At 44.3% G+C, this 18518-nt stretch overlaps 1 protein-coding gene across 3 annotated transcripts in view; it reads right to left on the bottom strand.

The window, feature by feature from the left end:
• RFX2 (regulatory factor X2) overlaps positions 1–18518 on the bottom strand; it is a 183561-nt gene that overhangs the window by 12031 nt on the left and 153012 nt on the right. For all 3 annotated transcript variants that reach the window (XM_086947229.1, XM_086947227.1, XM_086947228.1), the window contains one exon: positions 15839–15992. In XM_086947229.1, the coding sequence (XP_086803355.1) occupies positions 15839–15992 (154 nt within the window). The remainder of the gene's footprint in view (positions 1–15838; positions 15993–18518) is intronic.

Here is an 18518-nt window from a genome sequence, read left to right as displayed (position 1 = left end):
CCACGCAGGCTTTTCGCTGTTGGCGGTGTCGGCAACTTGATTGTAGCAAACAGGCCTTAGCTAATGCAAGCCATGCAGGAATCGAAAAAGGCTTGTTACTCGGACCAGCAAGGTCTGAGCAAGGGCTCCTTTTTACAGGAGCTAGGGCAAGTCTGGAGCAACCAGACCCGCAGTGTAGTTCGTAGTTGTAGTCGCCAAGATGGCCGCTGACCACGTGGCTAGTGGCCGGGATGGCACGTCGAGTGGCACAATGCAAAAGGGCCCCACGCAGATCGTGGAGATGCTGGGGGGCTGATCTTCGGTGCAAGGGCTGCTCTGTGGTGGGGGTTCTCAGTCCCCAAAGCACAACGTCGAGGATGCCTCTGGTGCTGCGCTGTCAGCTCTTTGGGTGTCTTCCAAGAAGTCCGGTCCCACGTCTCTCGGTGCCTCCACGGGTCCCTTCTTTGCAGGGACTGTGGATCGGGCTGTGAGAAGTCTGGGAGTCTGGGTCTTGTCAGGCTCTGGGCTCGGGCTCCGGCGGGAGGCGGCGGCAAAGCAGACGTCGATTCGCTGGTTGGTACCTGTGTTCACATGGTGGCCACTCCTAGGCCACAAAGGAGATTCTCTTCAGTCTTCTGTGCAGCAGAATGTCGAAGTCCAGTCTTCTTCTTCGTGTAAAGTTGATTCAGGATGATCTGCTGTGCAATGGCACTGCTCCCACTCTTATTCCCAATCTACTAGGTCCCTCCTCTGGGTGGAACCAGGAAGGGGGGCGGTTACACCCCCTTTACTTTGTCCAGCTCCTCGCCAGGCCTGGGTCTGGTAAGTCCCAGGACCGGTTTGGACTGGCTTATGCACGGGGACACCTTGTGTGCCCCGGGCATGTCTCAATCTATTCAGCCCTGTCCTAGCCAATACACAAAACCCTGTCTGGGGTGGTGCTCGCACCTCCCAAGGCAGGAAACCCTTTGTCCAAGCCTCCCTCGCTGGAAGGACTCCCAGCAGCAGGAGGTCAGACTTGTGTCTGTGGTGGCAGCATCCATTTTGTGATGCTGAGGCTCTGGTTAACTTTAACCGGGGTTAAGGCTACACACATGTCGTGTCCCTCTAGAAGGGTGGAATGCTATCCCCGTCGACAGAACTGTCGAGGGGATAGTATTCCAATTCGTATGACACCTTACTCGACATGTTTTGATAAAGCCAAACCAAAGATAGCATATAACCACGAGGATTATAATGCACTTAAGAGTATATGGTATGGCAATATCCCGGAACAGCTTAGGGAGTGGTTCCCGACAGCTGCAGACAGGCTCAGCTCATGCTAGAGCACCATCTCACATATTTCCAAGCACTCTGCCTCCAGGATTGATGAGACCTTCCATAGGAGTGGCTGATAGGAACATATGTGTCCAGTTTAAGGTTAGATATAGGGATACTATATCTAAGTAAGAGGTGATTACACCAACTTACCCCAGCTGAGTGATCAGCCAGTTGTGTCAAATATGGAGGCCAGGCCAGGGGTGGCACAATACATGCTGCAGCCCCTGGTAGGCCTTGGCTACACCTATGCCCTGGGTACCTATGGTACACTGTTACAGGGGCCTATAAGGTGAACCAATTCCAATTGTGTTATGCACCTAAGGTACATGGAGTCCATTTTAAGGAGAGAGCAATCAGTCTGGGGCCCTGAATAGCATGATCCCAGGCCAACTAAGTCAAAAACCAGCTAAACACCAGGCAAAAAGTTTGGGGGTAACCATAGTCAGATATCCACCTTCCTACAGCCTGAGCCAGCACTGATCTGCGAGGCTTCTAGTAAGTACTTCCAACTCGGACCACGTGCACATCCGTGTGTTTTTTTTTGCTCACATTGGCCTTTGCGTACGTTTTTCTAACGAAGACAGCATGCAATTGGCCAAAGGCGGGTGCATGTCCTGCCTTCTCTCTCCCCTAGGGAGCTCGGGAGCGAGCAACAGCCCGCACTGTGCCAGCTGCATTCCTTAAATTCTTTGTAGTGCGCGCACCACTTGCCCCCGCCCCTCCTAAAGCACAATATGCAAGCCCAATGCCAGTGTAAAGTGCTGCAACACTTGCATCGAACCTGGACAGCATTGGACTCCTGCCCTCCGGCCTGGCATGCTCAACAGTAGTTTAATTCCCTTGTGCTGTAAACATCTGTTTCATTGCATGCCTTAGGTTTCGATGTAACACTGGAACAGCAATAACATCCTTCTTGGTGCACACTCAGCCGTGCAGTCCAAACAGAAGCTATTGTGTTCCCTCACTCACAGGTTAAGAGATCCGGCCGGATCTTACATATTACAGCCACACTCCTTATGCACATAAAAAAATGTTTTAACGAAAGCTAAAAAGGGGTGTAAGCCAGTATCGAACCAATTGATGGAAAGACTGTATACCATGCTGTGAATATGTAGCATCTCAAATAAATATACATAAGATAGGAAAATAGACCTATACACACTAAAGCAGTAGACTAGAATAGAAGGCCTCAACCCACCATGACCTGTCTTCTTGAAATCGAACCAAAGAACTAGGCCTTGATACAGGAACATAATTTCAATACAATTACAGACTCTGGGATCCAGCATCAAGTTCACACAAAAAGAAATGTAGTAATGCACACCATTGCTATCTGATCACTACATCCATTTTGTGATAACCAGCTATTCATTTCTGTGCATCAGGAACTAAGGATAATGTACAGAATAAGAAAACGAGTTACTTACCTGTAACTTCAGTTAACCAGTATTGGTATCTTTCATAGATTCACATGCTTAGAATCATCCCCGCGGACGAGGTGGGAGTCTCGCGGTACAATAAAACATAAGTAAGACAGTAAGATGTCTAGAGCCTCTCCGGGGAGGAAGGTGGGTCGCATGTGAATCTATGAAAGATACCAATACTGGATAACTGAAGTTACAGGTAATTAACTCGTTTTCTTATCCAGTATTGGGGTATCTTTCATAGATTGACATGCTTAGAATCAGAATAGCTAGCAGTAAATAATACTTAGTCGTAGAGGTGATGTTGGGCATCATAAAAAAAGACAATAGATACCCTGTAAAAACAATATAGTACTGCAGTACATATTTGAATCTTAATAAGAGAAATATCATACATATTCATCAAAATAAACATACCTATATATTGAACACTTTTCTGTAAAGATATAACCATTTTATTACAGAGGCTTACCTTACTTAAAAAGGTTTCGTAACACTGCTTGAACCACTGCTGATTCAGCCGCTGTTGCTAGAATCAAACTGTAGAACAACAAAGGCTGTGGATCCTACGTCTACCCAGCCCGGATCTCAACAATGTGATCAACAGAACAAGGATGGCTGGATAGGAAAAGTCATTATCGTTAGTGACAGCGACGTAGTCAATATGTACTACGTAACCCAGGCCTTCTGTACCAAAAACAAATTTATTTAATTTTTCTGGTTTTTAGATTCATCAAAACATATGGACAAACTAAAGACTGTCACGACAGTGAATACATGAATACAGTATTTACATTTATACACAACTACCAATATACATTATTTACAAAGTGAGAGACACACAATTTGACATACCTACCCTGTGGTCATTCAAAAAGGGTGCACCTAGGAAGTAAAAGTACAATACCACCTGGAACCCTAGTGGTGTAACCCAATACAAATCGCTACCACAGTGGTGTCAGGCAGGCAGGCGTACTACTCCACCTGTCCCCGCCTGTCCCTTGGTTTCATACCCCTAAGGACTGGTTGTATTTTTGTTTGTGGGAACTTTTTCACTGTATATAAATACAATTTATGTTTGGATATTGATTAATGTTATTTCTCTTTTGGTGTGTCTTTTACTATTGTATTCATTCAAATTGTGTGTCTCTCACTTTGTAAATAATGTATATTGGTAGTTGTGTATAAATGTAAATACTGTATTCATGTATTCACTGTCGTGACAGTCTTTAGTTTGTCCATATGTTTTGATGAATCTAAAAACCAGAAAAATTAAATAAATTTGTTTTTGGTACAGAAGGCCTGGGTTACGTAGTACATATTGACTACGTCGCTGTTGCTAGAATCAAGGCAGTAATGCCGTGTAAATGTGTGCACATTTTTCCAGGTTGCAGCATGGAAAATCTTCTCCAAAGGTACTCCAGCAAAAAGAGCAGTAGATGAGGACACTGCCCTTGTAGAGCGAGCCTTAGGTTTATTTGATAAAGGATGTCCAGCTTTGAAATGGCAGAATTGGATAGTAGATGCAATCCACCTTGCAATAGTAGACTTCGTCACGGCTGTTCCTGGCTTTTGACCACCATAGGAAATAAATATTTGGTCAGATTTTCTGATGGATATAGTCCGTGAAATGTAGAATTTTAAACATCTCTTGACATCCAAGGTATGTAAAGATTTCTCAGCAGAGGAAGACAGATTGGGAAAGAAAGAGCGCAATATAACAGGCTCGTTAAGATGGAATGTAGAGGGAACTTTAGGAATAAACGTAGGATTAGTTCTGAGAAGGACATAGTCATTGGTAAATTTCAAATAATGTTGCTTGATAGTGAAAGCCTGGATTTCACGGACTCTCCGAACAGAGGTGAGTGCCACTAGGAGCGCTGTTTTCCAGGAGAGATACTTTAAATCAGCTTTGTGAACAGACTCAAATGGATGTTTCATAAGACGTGGCAGCACCAAATTAAGGCTCCATTCTGGAGGAGGAGCTCTAATAGGTGGAAAAGTTCTGAAAAGGCGCTTTAGAAAATGTTTAATCAGACGATTAGAGCAAAGGGATTCCGCTCCTGTAGAGCGCCTGTAGGTAGAGATGGCCGCTAGATGCAGTTTAACCGAAGCAAACATGAGACCAGACTTGGATAACGATGGAAGATAAGGCAGAATCTTATCTGGAGGACATCTTAAAGGATGTATATTCTTGTTACTACACCAGGAACAGAATAGTTTCCATTTTAGCGCATAAGTTTTCAAGGTAGAAGGAGATCTTGTTCTAGCAAGAATGTCTCTGCAGTCTTGAGGTAAATTTATCTCTTTAAACTCCGTGAATACAGAAACCATAAATGAAGATGCAATTTGACTGGACGAGGATGAAGAATCTGGCCTTTGCTCATTGACAATAGGTTCGGGACTGCTGGAAGACGGTACGGTCTGCGTTTGGATAGTAGAAGAAGCTCTGTGAACCAATGTTGACGCGGCCATCTCGGTGCAATGAGAATCATGCAGCATGGTTCCATCTTGAGCTTTTGCAGAAGTCTTGGGATCAACGGAAAAGGGGGAAATGCGAACGCAAAAATCCCTGTCCATCTCATCATGAAGGCGCTCCCCCAAGAGCCTTTCTCTGGCTCCCAACTTGCAAAGAAAGGGCACTTTTGATTGTTCCTGGGAGAAAAGAGATCCAGATTTGGATTGCCCCACTTCTGAAATATATTCTCCCCAATTGCTTGATCCAGCTCCCATTCGTGACAGGACCTTGAGGTCCTGCTCAGAGTGTCTGCTAAAGTGTTGTGGATCCCTGGTAGATATTCCACCTTGATTTTGATATCGTGTGGAAGCAGCCATTCCCAAATGCTTTGAGCTTCTTGAGATAGAATGTGGGACGGGTACCTCCTGGCTTGTTTAGATAATTCATGCAAGTGGTGTTGTCGGTTCTGATCAGAACAGTTGACCCTTGAAGCCTTGGGAGAAAAGACTGCAACGCTAGGAAAATGGCTCGAAGCTCCTGGAAATTGATATGCATCTTTGCCATTGCAGCGGACCATCTCCCTCATATGCTAAGATCTTGAAGGTGTGCACCCCACCCTTCTAGGGAGGTATCTGTCGTTAGGATGAAATCCGGTACAGAAGGCTGAAAAGTGAGCCTGACTGAGGCATTGTTGGAGCGCATCGACCAGGTAAGTGCCTCTCGCATAACTGGAGTTATTTGCACTAGGTCCTCGAATGACCCCGAGATTTGCAGCCACTGACTGTACAGTTCCTCTTGATTCGGCCGCATCCTTAGACTGGGTATGAGGTACTAACAGAATTGCTGATGATAGTATTCCCCAGACAAGATTTGATAATCCTCACAGAAGCAAACTTTCTTTTTAGGAGGTATGACGCCAGAGAAGTGAGGCGAGATTGTCTTTCTTTGGACAAGAATGCTTTGTTTGGGATCGTATCCAACATTGCCCCTAGAAACTGAATTCTTTAATAAGGACAGAGGACTGATTTTTGAATGTTCAGAGACAGTCCTAGGGAATGAAAAACTTGCAGGCATGTTGCGTGAGAAGCCTGTCGAAAGGAAGAAGCCTTTATTAGCCAATCGTCCAGATAAGGGAATAATTGGATGCCCTAAGTCTGAGATGAGCTGCTACTGGAGCTAGGAATTTTGTAAAGACTCTCGTAGCTGACCGTAGGCCAAATGGAAGGACCTGGATTAGGAAATGTACACCTGCCACAATAAATCGAAGGAATTTCCGAGGCTTGGGATGAATTGGGATGTGGAAGTATGCATCCTGGAGATCCAATGTTGTCATGAAATCTGCATGGTCCAAAAGCGGAAGGATTTCTTGAAGTGTGACCTGCGAAAGGATTTCATTTGAAGATATTTGTTCAGCTTTCTTAAATTCAGGATAGGCCTCCATTCCCCTGACTTCTTTATTAGAAAAAAGCGGGAATAAAATCCTTTCCCCACCTGAGAGCGAGGCACTCTTTCTATCGCTCCTTTCGAAAGCATTGTTTTTACCTCTTTTCTGAGAAGAGCAAGATGCGGCGGATGCTTTTTCAAAGGTGGATGAGGAGGGGGGAATTGATAAATTCCAGGGTGTGACAAAATATCCAATACCCACTTGTCTGTAGTTATCCTTTTCCAATTTTTGAGATGTCGGGATACATTCGGAATCTTGTAAACCAGGTGTGGCCGATCTGGTGCAGGTGCTAAACGATTGTCACTGTTTTCTAGCAGAGTCCCTGCCTTGAGGTTGGAGTCTTCTGTTCTGTGTCTATAAGTGGCAGCTGGGGGATTTCTATAGGACTGCTGCTGCTGTTGGTAACCATATCATCCTGGACTGCCCTGATTTTGGTATTTTTGATACCAACCACGAAAGGAATATGATCCTCTGCCTCTAGCTCCTCGAAAAGGAGTCTTTCTATATTGTAAAGTACCAAGTGCACTGGTCAGATCAGTATCTTTCTTGATTTCTTGTACTGCCTCATCAATGTGTTTCCCAAATAATAAATCACCATCAAACGGCATGTCCAGAATCTTTGTTTGGACCTCCGGGCGAAAGTTGGTGGATTTCAACAAAACCCTTTCTTCTAAGGGTTGCTGCTCCGGCAAGTTGGTGAAAACCCAAGGAAGCTAGATCCATAGAGATGTAAATAATCTCTGAAGCAGCGCTTTCACCTTCAAAAAGTATTTTCTTTGCTTCCCGTTTCTTGTCCTCAGGAAGGTATTCGAGGTAAGGGGAAATGTCAGACCATAATTGGCGGTCATATCTGCCTAAAATTACCAAAGAGTTTGTGGCACGAACTGAGGCACCCGCCATGGTGGTGAAGCATTTACCAATGTTATCCAGGCGTTTCCCATTCTTATCTGGTGGCGTCGTTGCAGGAATAGATGGATTACGAGACTTCAGTTGGGCCGCCTGTGAAATAACAGAATCTGGTCTTGGGTGTCGAGAGAGGCAAGCAGGAGCATCATCCGGTGCTTTATACTTTTTATCCATTCTAGGAAGAATCGCAGGTATCGAAAATGGAGTTTATTATTTTCGTTCCTTCTTCCCAAATATGATCGATTATAGGGATTGAACAAACCGATTTCCTACTTTGGTCCTTAAAATCATAAAGAAAACACGGTTTTCTTTACCGATACAGGAAGGTGAAAAACCTCCAATATCCTCAGGAGGGTAATCAACTGCCCGAGGTACTGGTGAGGATCGCGTAGAAATTAAGTACTCATCCCATTCATCCACAGTTGTGGGTGAGTTTGGTATCTCTCCATCTTCAGCCACGGTGTCACCATCATCATCTTGAGTGAAATGAGTAGTGAAATGAGTAGGCAATACCTCTTGAGGCACCGAGATAGGGTCAGAAGGACTCGCAACCTGCAAAATTGTAGGCGTAGGAGGTCGTTCTGAAGCTGGCACTGGTGGGAAGCGTGTATTATAATCCCTCAACATAGCAGTTAAATCTTGCATCAAAGCCGCAGGCATTTGAACCATAGGTTCATGATGAAATGATTCCGGACGGCCTCGTACAGATTCACAAAGCTCATAATATTCCTCATCATAGTCATCCTCCTGATACTTAATTCGGAGCTGAGAAGGATTATGTGCTGGGCCAAAAGGTCCTTCATCGTCGAACTCCTTCAGATAGTGGCTAGGAGGTAAAGGTGAGATATGGGAAACGTCCTGATAAAAATGCCTTGAAGATGACCATTTTGATGTTAACACTGGCGTAATCTGTAAAGATGTAGTTCTTTTACGCTTCAGCGTCGACAAAGTGTACATGGACGGTGAGTCAGTATCAGTAGAAATAGCCATTATAGAAGAAACAGTCGACGTTGAAATCATGGAGGTCGTCGACGGAAAAACCATTGTTGACGCTGTCGTTGAGATCGCTGCAGTCGTCGACGGTGGGCTCGTCGACGAAAGTAGTATCGCCGTCGACAGTAGTTGAATCGTCATCAACGGTGGGCTCGTCGGCGGGAGCTTGATCGTAGTCGACGGTAGATGTATTGTCGTCGACGGCATGGATGTAATAGACGACGAAGTAGGCGTCGACGAGATTGGCATAGTCGACGGTGATGAAATAATTATCTACGGTGCAGTCGACGACGGAGCCTTAGTCGACGATGGGACTTTCTTCGTCGACGTCGAGGAATCACTCACCTTCTGAGATTTCATCGTCGACGGAGTACTTTGACGTCGACCGGGGCTCAGAAAGGGATTTCTGTTGTTTTAAGGCAGTTTTCAGTGAAATCTTAGATTTTTCTACCATTTTTACCTCTGAAAAGAATGAAAGCTATGAGTGACCAGTCTCGGAGTGAGATTTCTTCAGGGTCTTACTCTGTCTTTCAGGGGGATCTCCAGAGCTATCCCTCTTTTTGGCCTTAGGGGTTGACGCCGGAGGACTTAACTGCCTTCATCTCCAGAAACAACATCCAATGTAGCTTTCAGTTTTTCTTGCGAAAGCAAAAGTCTTCCTTCTCTGTCCTTCAAGGTCTTGGCAGGGAAGGTTCTACAGATCCTGCAGTCCGTGACCTTGTGAGCTGGATAAAGACAATATATACAGTCTTTATGGGATCCTCAAAAATTTATCTTTTCTTCCCACATGAAGAGCAAGGCAAAAATAAGCTTTTCTTTGAAGAGAGTCAGACATATTTACTCACAAAGGTAGCCAAGGTACATTTGGAGAAGATTTGCCGTGCTGCAACCTGGAAAAATGTGCACACATTTACACAGCATTAGTGCCTTGATATGGTAACAGAGGCTGAATCAGCAGTGGGTCAAGAAGTATTACGAAACCTTTTTAAGTAAGGTAAGCCTCTGTAAGAAAAAAGTTATATCTTTACAGAAAAGTGCTTAATATATTAAGATTCAAATATGTACTGCAGTACTAGATTGGTTTTACAAGGTATCTATTGTCTTTTCTTATGATGCCCACCGTCCACTCTACGCCTAAGTATTATTTCTTGCTAGCTATTCTGATTCTAAGCATGTGAATCTATGAAAGATACCCCAATACTGGATAAGAAAATGAGTTACTTACCTGTAACTTCAGTTATCCAGTATTGGTACCTTTCATAGATTCACATGCGACCCACCCTCCTCCCTGGAGAGGCTTACCTTATCTCTAGACATCTTACTGTAACTTGTGCTACGAAAATCTGAGGGTTTGCCTCTCTGTGGAAGATTCTAAGAGGGTGCTGCAGCCTGATTGGCTGGGTTCCAAGTTTGGTTCTTTTTACAAAAAGACTAAGATAGGCTAATGTAGTGACTTTGCTGTCCATAGTAGCCTATTGTGTAATGGTGTTATGACTATAGTGTATATGTTTTATTGTACCGAGAGACTCCCACCTAGTCGGCGGGGATGATTCTAAGCATGTGAATCTATGAAAGATACCCTAATACTGGATAACAGAAAATATAAAAATAATAAGGTGCACTGCTAATACAGTGAGCAAACACAAGAAGAAGATGGACGGAGCGCTGAAACGTTTCAGACACTCACCTCTAGTCACAGATCTGGGTTGTATCCATCATCTTTAGCTCACTTCTCCACCCCAGTTATGTTATGTTATGTTATGTTAAAATATATTTATAAAGTGCACAGCTACTTAATAGAGTGTCCCGGCGCTAAGACAGAAAGTAACAAAAGCAAAAGAAGAAAAAATGAAAGAGGGGATAAAACCCAAGAAAAAGAGACAGATTAAAATGTTGGAAGATGGATTATAATGTTTGTTGAAACAACCTGGTTTTCAGTTGTTTCCTGAAGGTGAGCAGATTATTGATTTGTCTGAGTGGAAGGGGCAGCTTATTCCAAAGTACAACCACTTGCACTTGGAAAGAGCGGCCACCTTTGCGGGCTCTAATGAGCTTAGGGGTAACCATAAGGTATTTATGCGCAGACCTAAGAGAGATGCCAGGTACGTAGAGAAAAACTCTTCTACAGATGTACTTTGCTCCTATACCATGTAGAGCTTTGAAAGCAAGGACCAGGGCCTTGAAACAAATTCTGCTGCGGACAGGTAGCCAATGCAGATTCTTGAGATGGCAAGAGGTCGGCTCTCTAGATCCAAGACACAGCACCGCCCTGGCTGCCGCGTTCTGCACCACCTGCAGTCTATTGAGTAGAGACTCCGGAAGGTTCAGATAGAGGACGTTGGCATAGTCCAATCTGGAGATAAGGGCCTGAATGACTGATTTCCTATGCGAGGTCGGTAGTAAAAATAAAAACCTCCGAAGCATCTTCAAGAGACCGAAACAGGTCCCGGCTACCGACTGAACCTGGGCTACCATAGAGAGGGCGTCTATTTTTATTCCTAGGTTCTTTACATTCCTGACTGCAGCCTGGGAAGGAGACATGTCTTGGGGCCATCATGGTTTCCAGGGGTCCAACGGGGGGGACCCGAAGAAAATTATTTCAGATTTGTCTGCGTTACATTTCAGATGATTATGTTGGAACCAGGCAAAAATCTCTTTCAGGCACTTGTTTATCTTCTCTCCATTAAACTCCTCACCCTTCTCACAGGTGAACAGTTGTGTGTCATCGGCATAAAAAATTATTGTAACCTCATTCTCTTCAGCCATAGTAGCCAGGGGGGCCATATATAAATTGAAAAGTACAGGGTTTAAAATGGAGCCCTGTGGCACACCCACCTTCAATGGTGGCATACTGCTATATAATGCTATATGCAAATCAGACTTGACCCTGTGCTTCATTGGAACAGTCCAGCCCGAACTGCCAAGCCATGTCTTCCCTGGACCGGAAACAAGCCTCTTGAGACCGGTTTTGGGCTAACAGCCCTTATCAGCCAGGCTAGCTTGATACCAGTGGCAAAGCCAGCAAGGGACCCACATCTGGGCATACCCTGCCAACTTAGGGTGAACAAAGCAAACACAAGGAGATGATGGACGGAGTGCTGAAACTTTTCAGACACTCACCCCCAGTCACAGATCTGGGAGAATCCATAATTGTTCTTTAGCTCACTTCGCCACCCCAGTTCAGACACAGCTTTATGCAAAACAGTCTTGACTCTGTGCCACATGGGAACAGTCCAGTCTGAACTGCCAAGCCCCGTCTTTCCTGAACCGGAAACAAGCATCCTGGGACCGCTTTTTGGCTACCAGCCCTCATCAGCCAGGCTAGCTTTAATCCGGTGGTAAAGTGAGCACGGGACCCAGGTCTAGGTATACCCTACCAACTTAGGGCAAACAGAACAAACACAAGGAGATCATGACGGAGTGCTGAAACTTTTCTGACACTCATGCCCAGTCACAGATCTAGGTTGAATAAAGTGCACAATGTGATCAGATTCACTTAATAGGTAATTTCTGTTGCCTTTGCAGCACTTACATACTGTATAGGACCGGAGGAATCAAATACATATAGGGGGTTTAAACCCATGCATTGTAATTCTTCTATTAGATAGGCGTTGATGAGCAGATTGTATGAAAAAACTTGTGGCAAATTATAGGGTCAGATGAGGGCAATGTTCAGGCCAAATAAGAACTTTGATGAGATCGGTTTACAAGAAGTTCAAACGGAAACAGAATGTATTAGAGGCTTGCATTTGAAGATAACTACAAAAACACTGAACCGCTTACAGTAAAACATGGTTCATCACATTTTTATCTTTATCTGGGGATGGGACTGGTAAAGGGCCTTTTGTCAATACAGCACAAACGTAGCACTAGTCCTGAGAAAATATGTAACAAAATAAATAACTATAAATAGTTTTAAAATTAGGCAAAAGTGACAATTAAGGTTATGTTTTTCCAGTTTCATTTCTCTTAATCAACTCAAAAGGCCAATTGTTGATCAACAATGTGTAGGAAGTTGGGTCTTTATAGGACATCAAAATTAGCTATATCATGCAGAGTCCAGGGGTTCCTTTGTGAGTGGACAGGGACCTGCTTTAGCAATCTCAATGTGCTCTTCTAGGGAGTAATATGGTCAAGCAGCCTTAGGCTTATCAGAGGGGAGTGTGAGACATTCATAGATCCACACAAAAGTCAATAAGACATACAACTCAATCAGAAGATGCACACCGATTTATAAAAATAACTCCTATCTTTATATATGTTTAGGCACCAAAAGCAATTCGTTCAGGTAAGTAGGTTTTTAAATAGAAATTCCTGTCAGTTAAAGTTGACAGTGCAATTTTTAGGAGCTGCAATGTTATCCTAAAAAAGTCAATGCGACATTCAGGTACAATACAGCAACTTACAGGACCAAGTGCCAAGGCAGCACATGCAGTACACCACCAGCAGCACTAGGTGTGCAAAACAGCATTGACTGCCCAAATTTACTCTATGGAGCTTAGTCTTCGCATAAAGATGCTGCAGACTTGGACTGGTACGCCAGTTGGGCTGAACGAACAGGGGGAGCCTCAGGCCTCACGAATATCTGGTACACAGGGTCATCTATGGTCCTCTTCTCCACAGCCCAGGGTCGACGGGTGCATAGGTTTACTTAGGTGTCAGGTTTTTCTTACTGGAAGCGGTAGAGGAGGCCTGCGTGCTGAGACAGAAGGCGACATCGGGGAGTCCATGAGAGGTGACCCCACACTGGGTTCGGTCTCTGGAGGGCCTGAAGACCATCCTAACACTATTGGCCCACTTCAACTCGGGCTTAAAGAGATGGGCTCAGTAGTGTCTTCAGGTGTTGGGCTTTCTGCGGCAACAGAGTCCTCACAGGGGTCTCTAGATTCCTGCAGGATGCAGGGAAGCAGGTTCGCTACTTCTCAGGAGGTCTTGGTACCTGGGTGAAGTGCTGGCCGGTCTCCGGGGCATTGCGGACTCAGCAGCTACAGGACAAATCAACTTTTGGTGCAACTGGCGAAGGCAGCAGGCAGGCCGGCCGGCAGGTTGCTGGATATTCTGTTCTTGCAGGATGTGACTCATCACGTCCTTCTTCATCTTTCAGTTCGGCAGGATCTGATTTACTGGTGCCAGGGGCTCCCCAAATACTGAATTTAGGGGAGTAAGTTGTGTAGGGTGGTAGCCAATGGGCTACTGACCCCTGAGGTAAGTACCCTGCCCCTCTATGACCACGTCCTGTGGGAAGTGGACATAACTCTGTCCCAGAGTTCTTAAGTGTGCCAACAAAAAGATGGCAACTTCTGAAAAGTGGTTTCCACCTCAAGTTAGGCCAGCTTATGGGTGGTACTAGCCTGGGAGGGGTGGGCATGCCTAAATGACTAGCTAATTTCTTGCTTGTCCAGGTGCCAAAGGACTCTGAACAAGGTGGGGTTGGCCTCCTCTCCTATGAGGGGAGCCAGATTAGCATTTCAAAGGCGGTAGCTTCTTTTAAGCTCGCCAGCCTAGGAGTGCTAATCAGTAGGTCATTCACAATGAGGGGGTGTGAACACTCTTCCCATGCAGGCTTTGTTTCAGGCCTCCTGAGAGCCAAGGACCTCACCCTGGGAGAGGTCAAATCTGCCTCGGATGGCAGGCTGGCAGAGACCAGTCAGTCAAAACACCAGAGGCTGGTAGGTTGTCAGTGGGCACCTCTAAAGTGCTCTCTGGGTGCATGCATTAATAAATCCAACACTGGAAACAGTGTGGGTTTATTAATATGAGCTGTTCTCTTGCACTGGCAGTAACAGAAATGACAAGCGCATGGGCATATCTGCTCATGCAGGTAAGCCATCACGTGTAGTATTAAGTACAGTGCTTTAGGGCTGAAATGACTCCCACTACGACGACGGGGAATGATTAAGGCATTTGAATCTATGAAAAATACCCCAAAACTGGATAACTTACAAATACTTCTTGCAATGTTATGGTTCATGCCATGTCGTGTTTTCACTTTTGTCAGCACCTGCAGTGGTAGTCTTGCATGTGTTTGGCGAGGGGTCCATTTGGGTGGCACAATTCATGCTGCAGCCCTTGGGTGACCTTCCAGGCACTGGGTTCCATTCACTAGGAACTTACAGAGGGTGCTAAAAGTATTGCCAATGGGGAAAACAATCATACAGTTTTGGGGAAAGTACACTGCTGTTTGGGACCTGATTGGCAGGAACCCAGTACACTTCAGTCAAAGTTGCATCAAGTACCCGGCAAAAAGTGTGGAGTACTGCAACAAAATCCAGTTTCCTACTCAATGGGTGAAGATGTGTTTGGTTTGAAGAAATAATTTTTCGAGATTTCTCACGTCAAATGCATTCTCTAATCTGGACTACTTTTGTGCTACAATACTTAGTGCAAGACATTCTACCTACCTTTGTGCCACAACAAGTTTCCCACTAGTGAAATTGTTTCTAACTATACAGAAAAATGCTTTAAAAAGTTTACTAATAATGACGCTGCAAAAGAAAAAAAAACTTTAATTGCCAAGATCAGCTCAAAAACTACTCAACAATGGACGAGAGGCGTGAACAAATTAAAATGAATTCCCGGTTTGAATCTGCAGACACATACCTCGATTATGATGTGCAGTTTGGTTGGAATTAAAGCATTTGCATAGTAAATTTGTTTTTCATTGCACTGCATGCAACTTATGAGATGATGTGGTATGAGTGCTTTCCTGTGGTCCATCGGAGCAAAAAAGATGCATCCAGCATCCATGCTGCCGTCAGACAGACTTGGCTTCACATTAAATGAGGGATAGAGATGTGTGTGTATATATATATATATATATATATATATATATATATATATAAAAAACATTCACACGTCTTGGTAGGCATGTAAAAGATTATGATATCTTCAGTCCATTAAATCTATGTATGTGTATTTTAAAAACATTTTTTATAGAATATGTTTTACGATATGGGACTATAGCATGAACCAAAAGTAATACTTTTTACTCAATAACATGTAATATATTTTATCTGAAAATTTAATTTTTTTATTTGAGGGTTACGTATTTTTTTATTCTGTACATAAAAAAAAGAAACTACAATAAAAATAAAATTCCAATTACCAAAGAGCTCACCAAAATCTAGCCCATTCAAGCCTGATGGTTACTAAAACTGTACACTCTATAGAAAGATTCCACAAATAAAAACATTTTGACAGAATGATTCAATTCACCTTGCTCAAACCTGAATGCCCACTTCCAAGAAAATTCTTTGTGCTTATGGCACAGAATCATAGTCCACTCCAGTAAAAGAAGCACAGGTCGACACTCACCTCTCCCATTACAGCAATGGGTGTCTCTCCGGTGGCTTGTGCCACGCGATGCTCCACAAGATAGAACATGTACTCATCGTATAGTAGGCGGATGAGGTGGAAGGAGCCAAAGCTTGCTGCACTGCGCAGTGTCAGGTCACGAATAACCATGGAACTGAAAAATTAGCAAAATGACAAAAGTGAAGTGAGCAAACTGAAGAATGACGGTTTGAATGTCATCAATAAAAAACACTGCTTGGAACGAGAAAGCCACAAGGGACAGGTTTTTTTTTTTAAAGAAGTTATCACATACAGAAATAATGCCAACAACTGAAGAAAAGGTAGTGTATTTGATTTCTTGGGAAATAGGGATGAGGGGCGTGAAGTACTGTATGTGTATATGCCGAGGTTCCGGTGTTGCACAAGTGCAGAGAGTAGAACTAGTAAATTGCAGTATGCCAGGAGACAAGAACTCTCGTCTCAACCTTTAGAATAATATCACAATGTAATATCGTAAAAAAATGACCAAATAAATAAAGGCAGAGAAGAACATGGATTAAAACTTAATGATTAAAAAAAAATCATTGGCAGAAAAAGCACTCTTTTTCAATGCGACTTTCTTGCCATCTCAAAAGCAATAAGGGGAATAGGAACACATTCTGGAGTGCACAAAGAGGCAACAAAAATACTTAATAGGTTGGATGTGTGGCACAAATTATTAGGGAAATTCAGATAGTAAGTATGAAAAAGGAGTACATTTAGTGGCCAAAAAAAGATCAAACTCACAAAGGGTTGCAAAATATGGGGTCGGGCGACCGCCAAGTAGAACCAGACACAACCATTTTTGAATGATAAGTCACACTAGCGGAGCTAGTGGTATGACATTTTCTGTAGCATGGGAGATGGTCTCCCAGTTTGGGATCGCTTGTTATATTTCAGGCAGAATCCAGACAGCTATGGATAGCCCTACACCCGCACAGTAAAAACGATGGAATCAATGGTTGAGAGAACAGATGCTCGTAGCTAGGTTAAATTAAATCAAGTATTTAATAGTTCATTCAGTGAAACACCCCATCTTACATGAGTATGCCCATACATGGGGCCTTGGTATAACTTTCATTGGGACTCCAGATGTGGCTCACTGATGAGGCTCAAGAAAACTGCAAGATGTATTGGGTTGCTAGTGCTCAGAGGGGTAGTGTTCTAACCGTTTAGACTGAACTAAGCCTTTTGGACCCAGGCAAGACTCATTTGCACATAGCTTTCCATAGTCTGTAATTTTTTTAAATAATTCTTTTTATTATAAAACAAATACCCATTGCATACCATTTTGCGACATAATTAAGAGATTATACATCATCCAAATTTCCAACCTGGGTTACAGTGAATCAATTAACAATATACAAAACATGACAATTAAGGGGTTTCAGAGACTCTGGAAATGCCCCATTTGTCATGTTCATGGAACCTGGCTGGATACAGATATCTCCTCTATACAAGTTCCAGGGCCCCCACACTTTGCTCCACTTCCCGGGACACCGTCTGGCCACATATACAGATTTTTCCCGGAACATGCACCAGTCCAAATCTTCCTTTCATTTTCGTAGTGTTGCTAATTTGTGGCCCCCCCCCTCCCCAATTTTGTGCTATGTTCCTTTTAGCCACCAGGAGTGCCAGGGTCACCCATTGCTTCGTATAAGAGGTTAGGTCTGTCGGCTCTCAAATATTTAGAAGGCCCTTGCGAGCTTCGGGCTGCAAGTCGACTGTAAATACTTCACGGAGAGTGCGATGTAAAACCCGCGAGTACGATTGTATATGCACACATTCCCATAGTATGTGGATGAAGGTGCCAAAGATCCCACACCCACGCCTGCACTCTCCACTATCCGTTCTGCCCATCCGGACCAAACCTGGCCCGGTGATGTAAATTCTGTGCAGAATCTTTAGCTGCACAAGGCGTAGCCTTGCTTGGACTGCCACTTCCCTTGGGGAGGAGAACGCTGCTCGTCAGTCTTCTTTGTCCAATTCTAGGCCATCTCTAACTCATTTGTCCTGAAGGGACTGGAGTGGATCATCCATATTGTTTATCAATTTTTTGTAAATCAGCGAGACAGACCGCTCAGGAAGAAGACCGTCCAATATCCTATCCTCTAGAGAGGATACGTCAGGAGGGGAGGGTCTGCTAGCGAGGTGGGTCTGGAGTGCGTGTCTGACCTGCAGATATCTATAATACTCCGTGCCAGCCAGATTATATTGCCATTGGAGAGTGGCGAATGGGAGGATTGCACCCCGGACCCAGAGGTTTTAATCTGGGAAATACCAATAAGGTCCACCTATCGAACCGTTTAGTTTGCCAAAGGCTCCCCAGCTTATCGGAACCAGAGGGGAGTAGCCAATGTAAGCCTGCAGTCCTATCCCAGGTGTTTGGTCACTTCATGCCACACGTGAAATGAGTGTGCGGTCGGACCCGTGAGGGGGTACCTACTGGGTTTGGAATAGAGTGCTCTACTATAGCCCCCACCTGGGAGGAGCAATCTATCCATGGCGTACCCTGGGTCATCAGGACGACCATATGTCCCCTGGTTTATCGTGGCCAGATAGGCTGCCCAATAATATTTCCTAATGTCTGGGAGACTAATGCAGCCATCGTACCAGTTGAGGGTGAGCTTAGCGAATGCAATCTGAGGTTTACCGATCCATA

The sequence above is a fragment of the Lissotriton vulgaris genome, chromosome 12 (assembly GCF_964263255.1).
Source record: "Lissotriton vulgaris chromosome 12, aLisVul1.2, whole genome shotgun sequence".
NCBI lineage: Eukaryota > Metazoa > Chordata > Amphibia > Caudata > Salamandridae > Lissotriton > Lissotriton vulgaris.
This window is presented reverse-complemented; position numbering and strand designations above follow the sequence as displayed.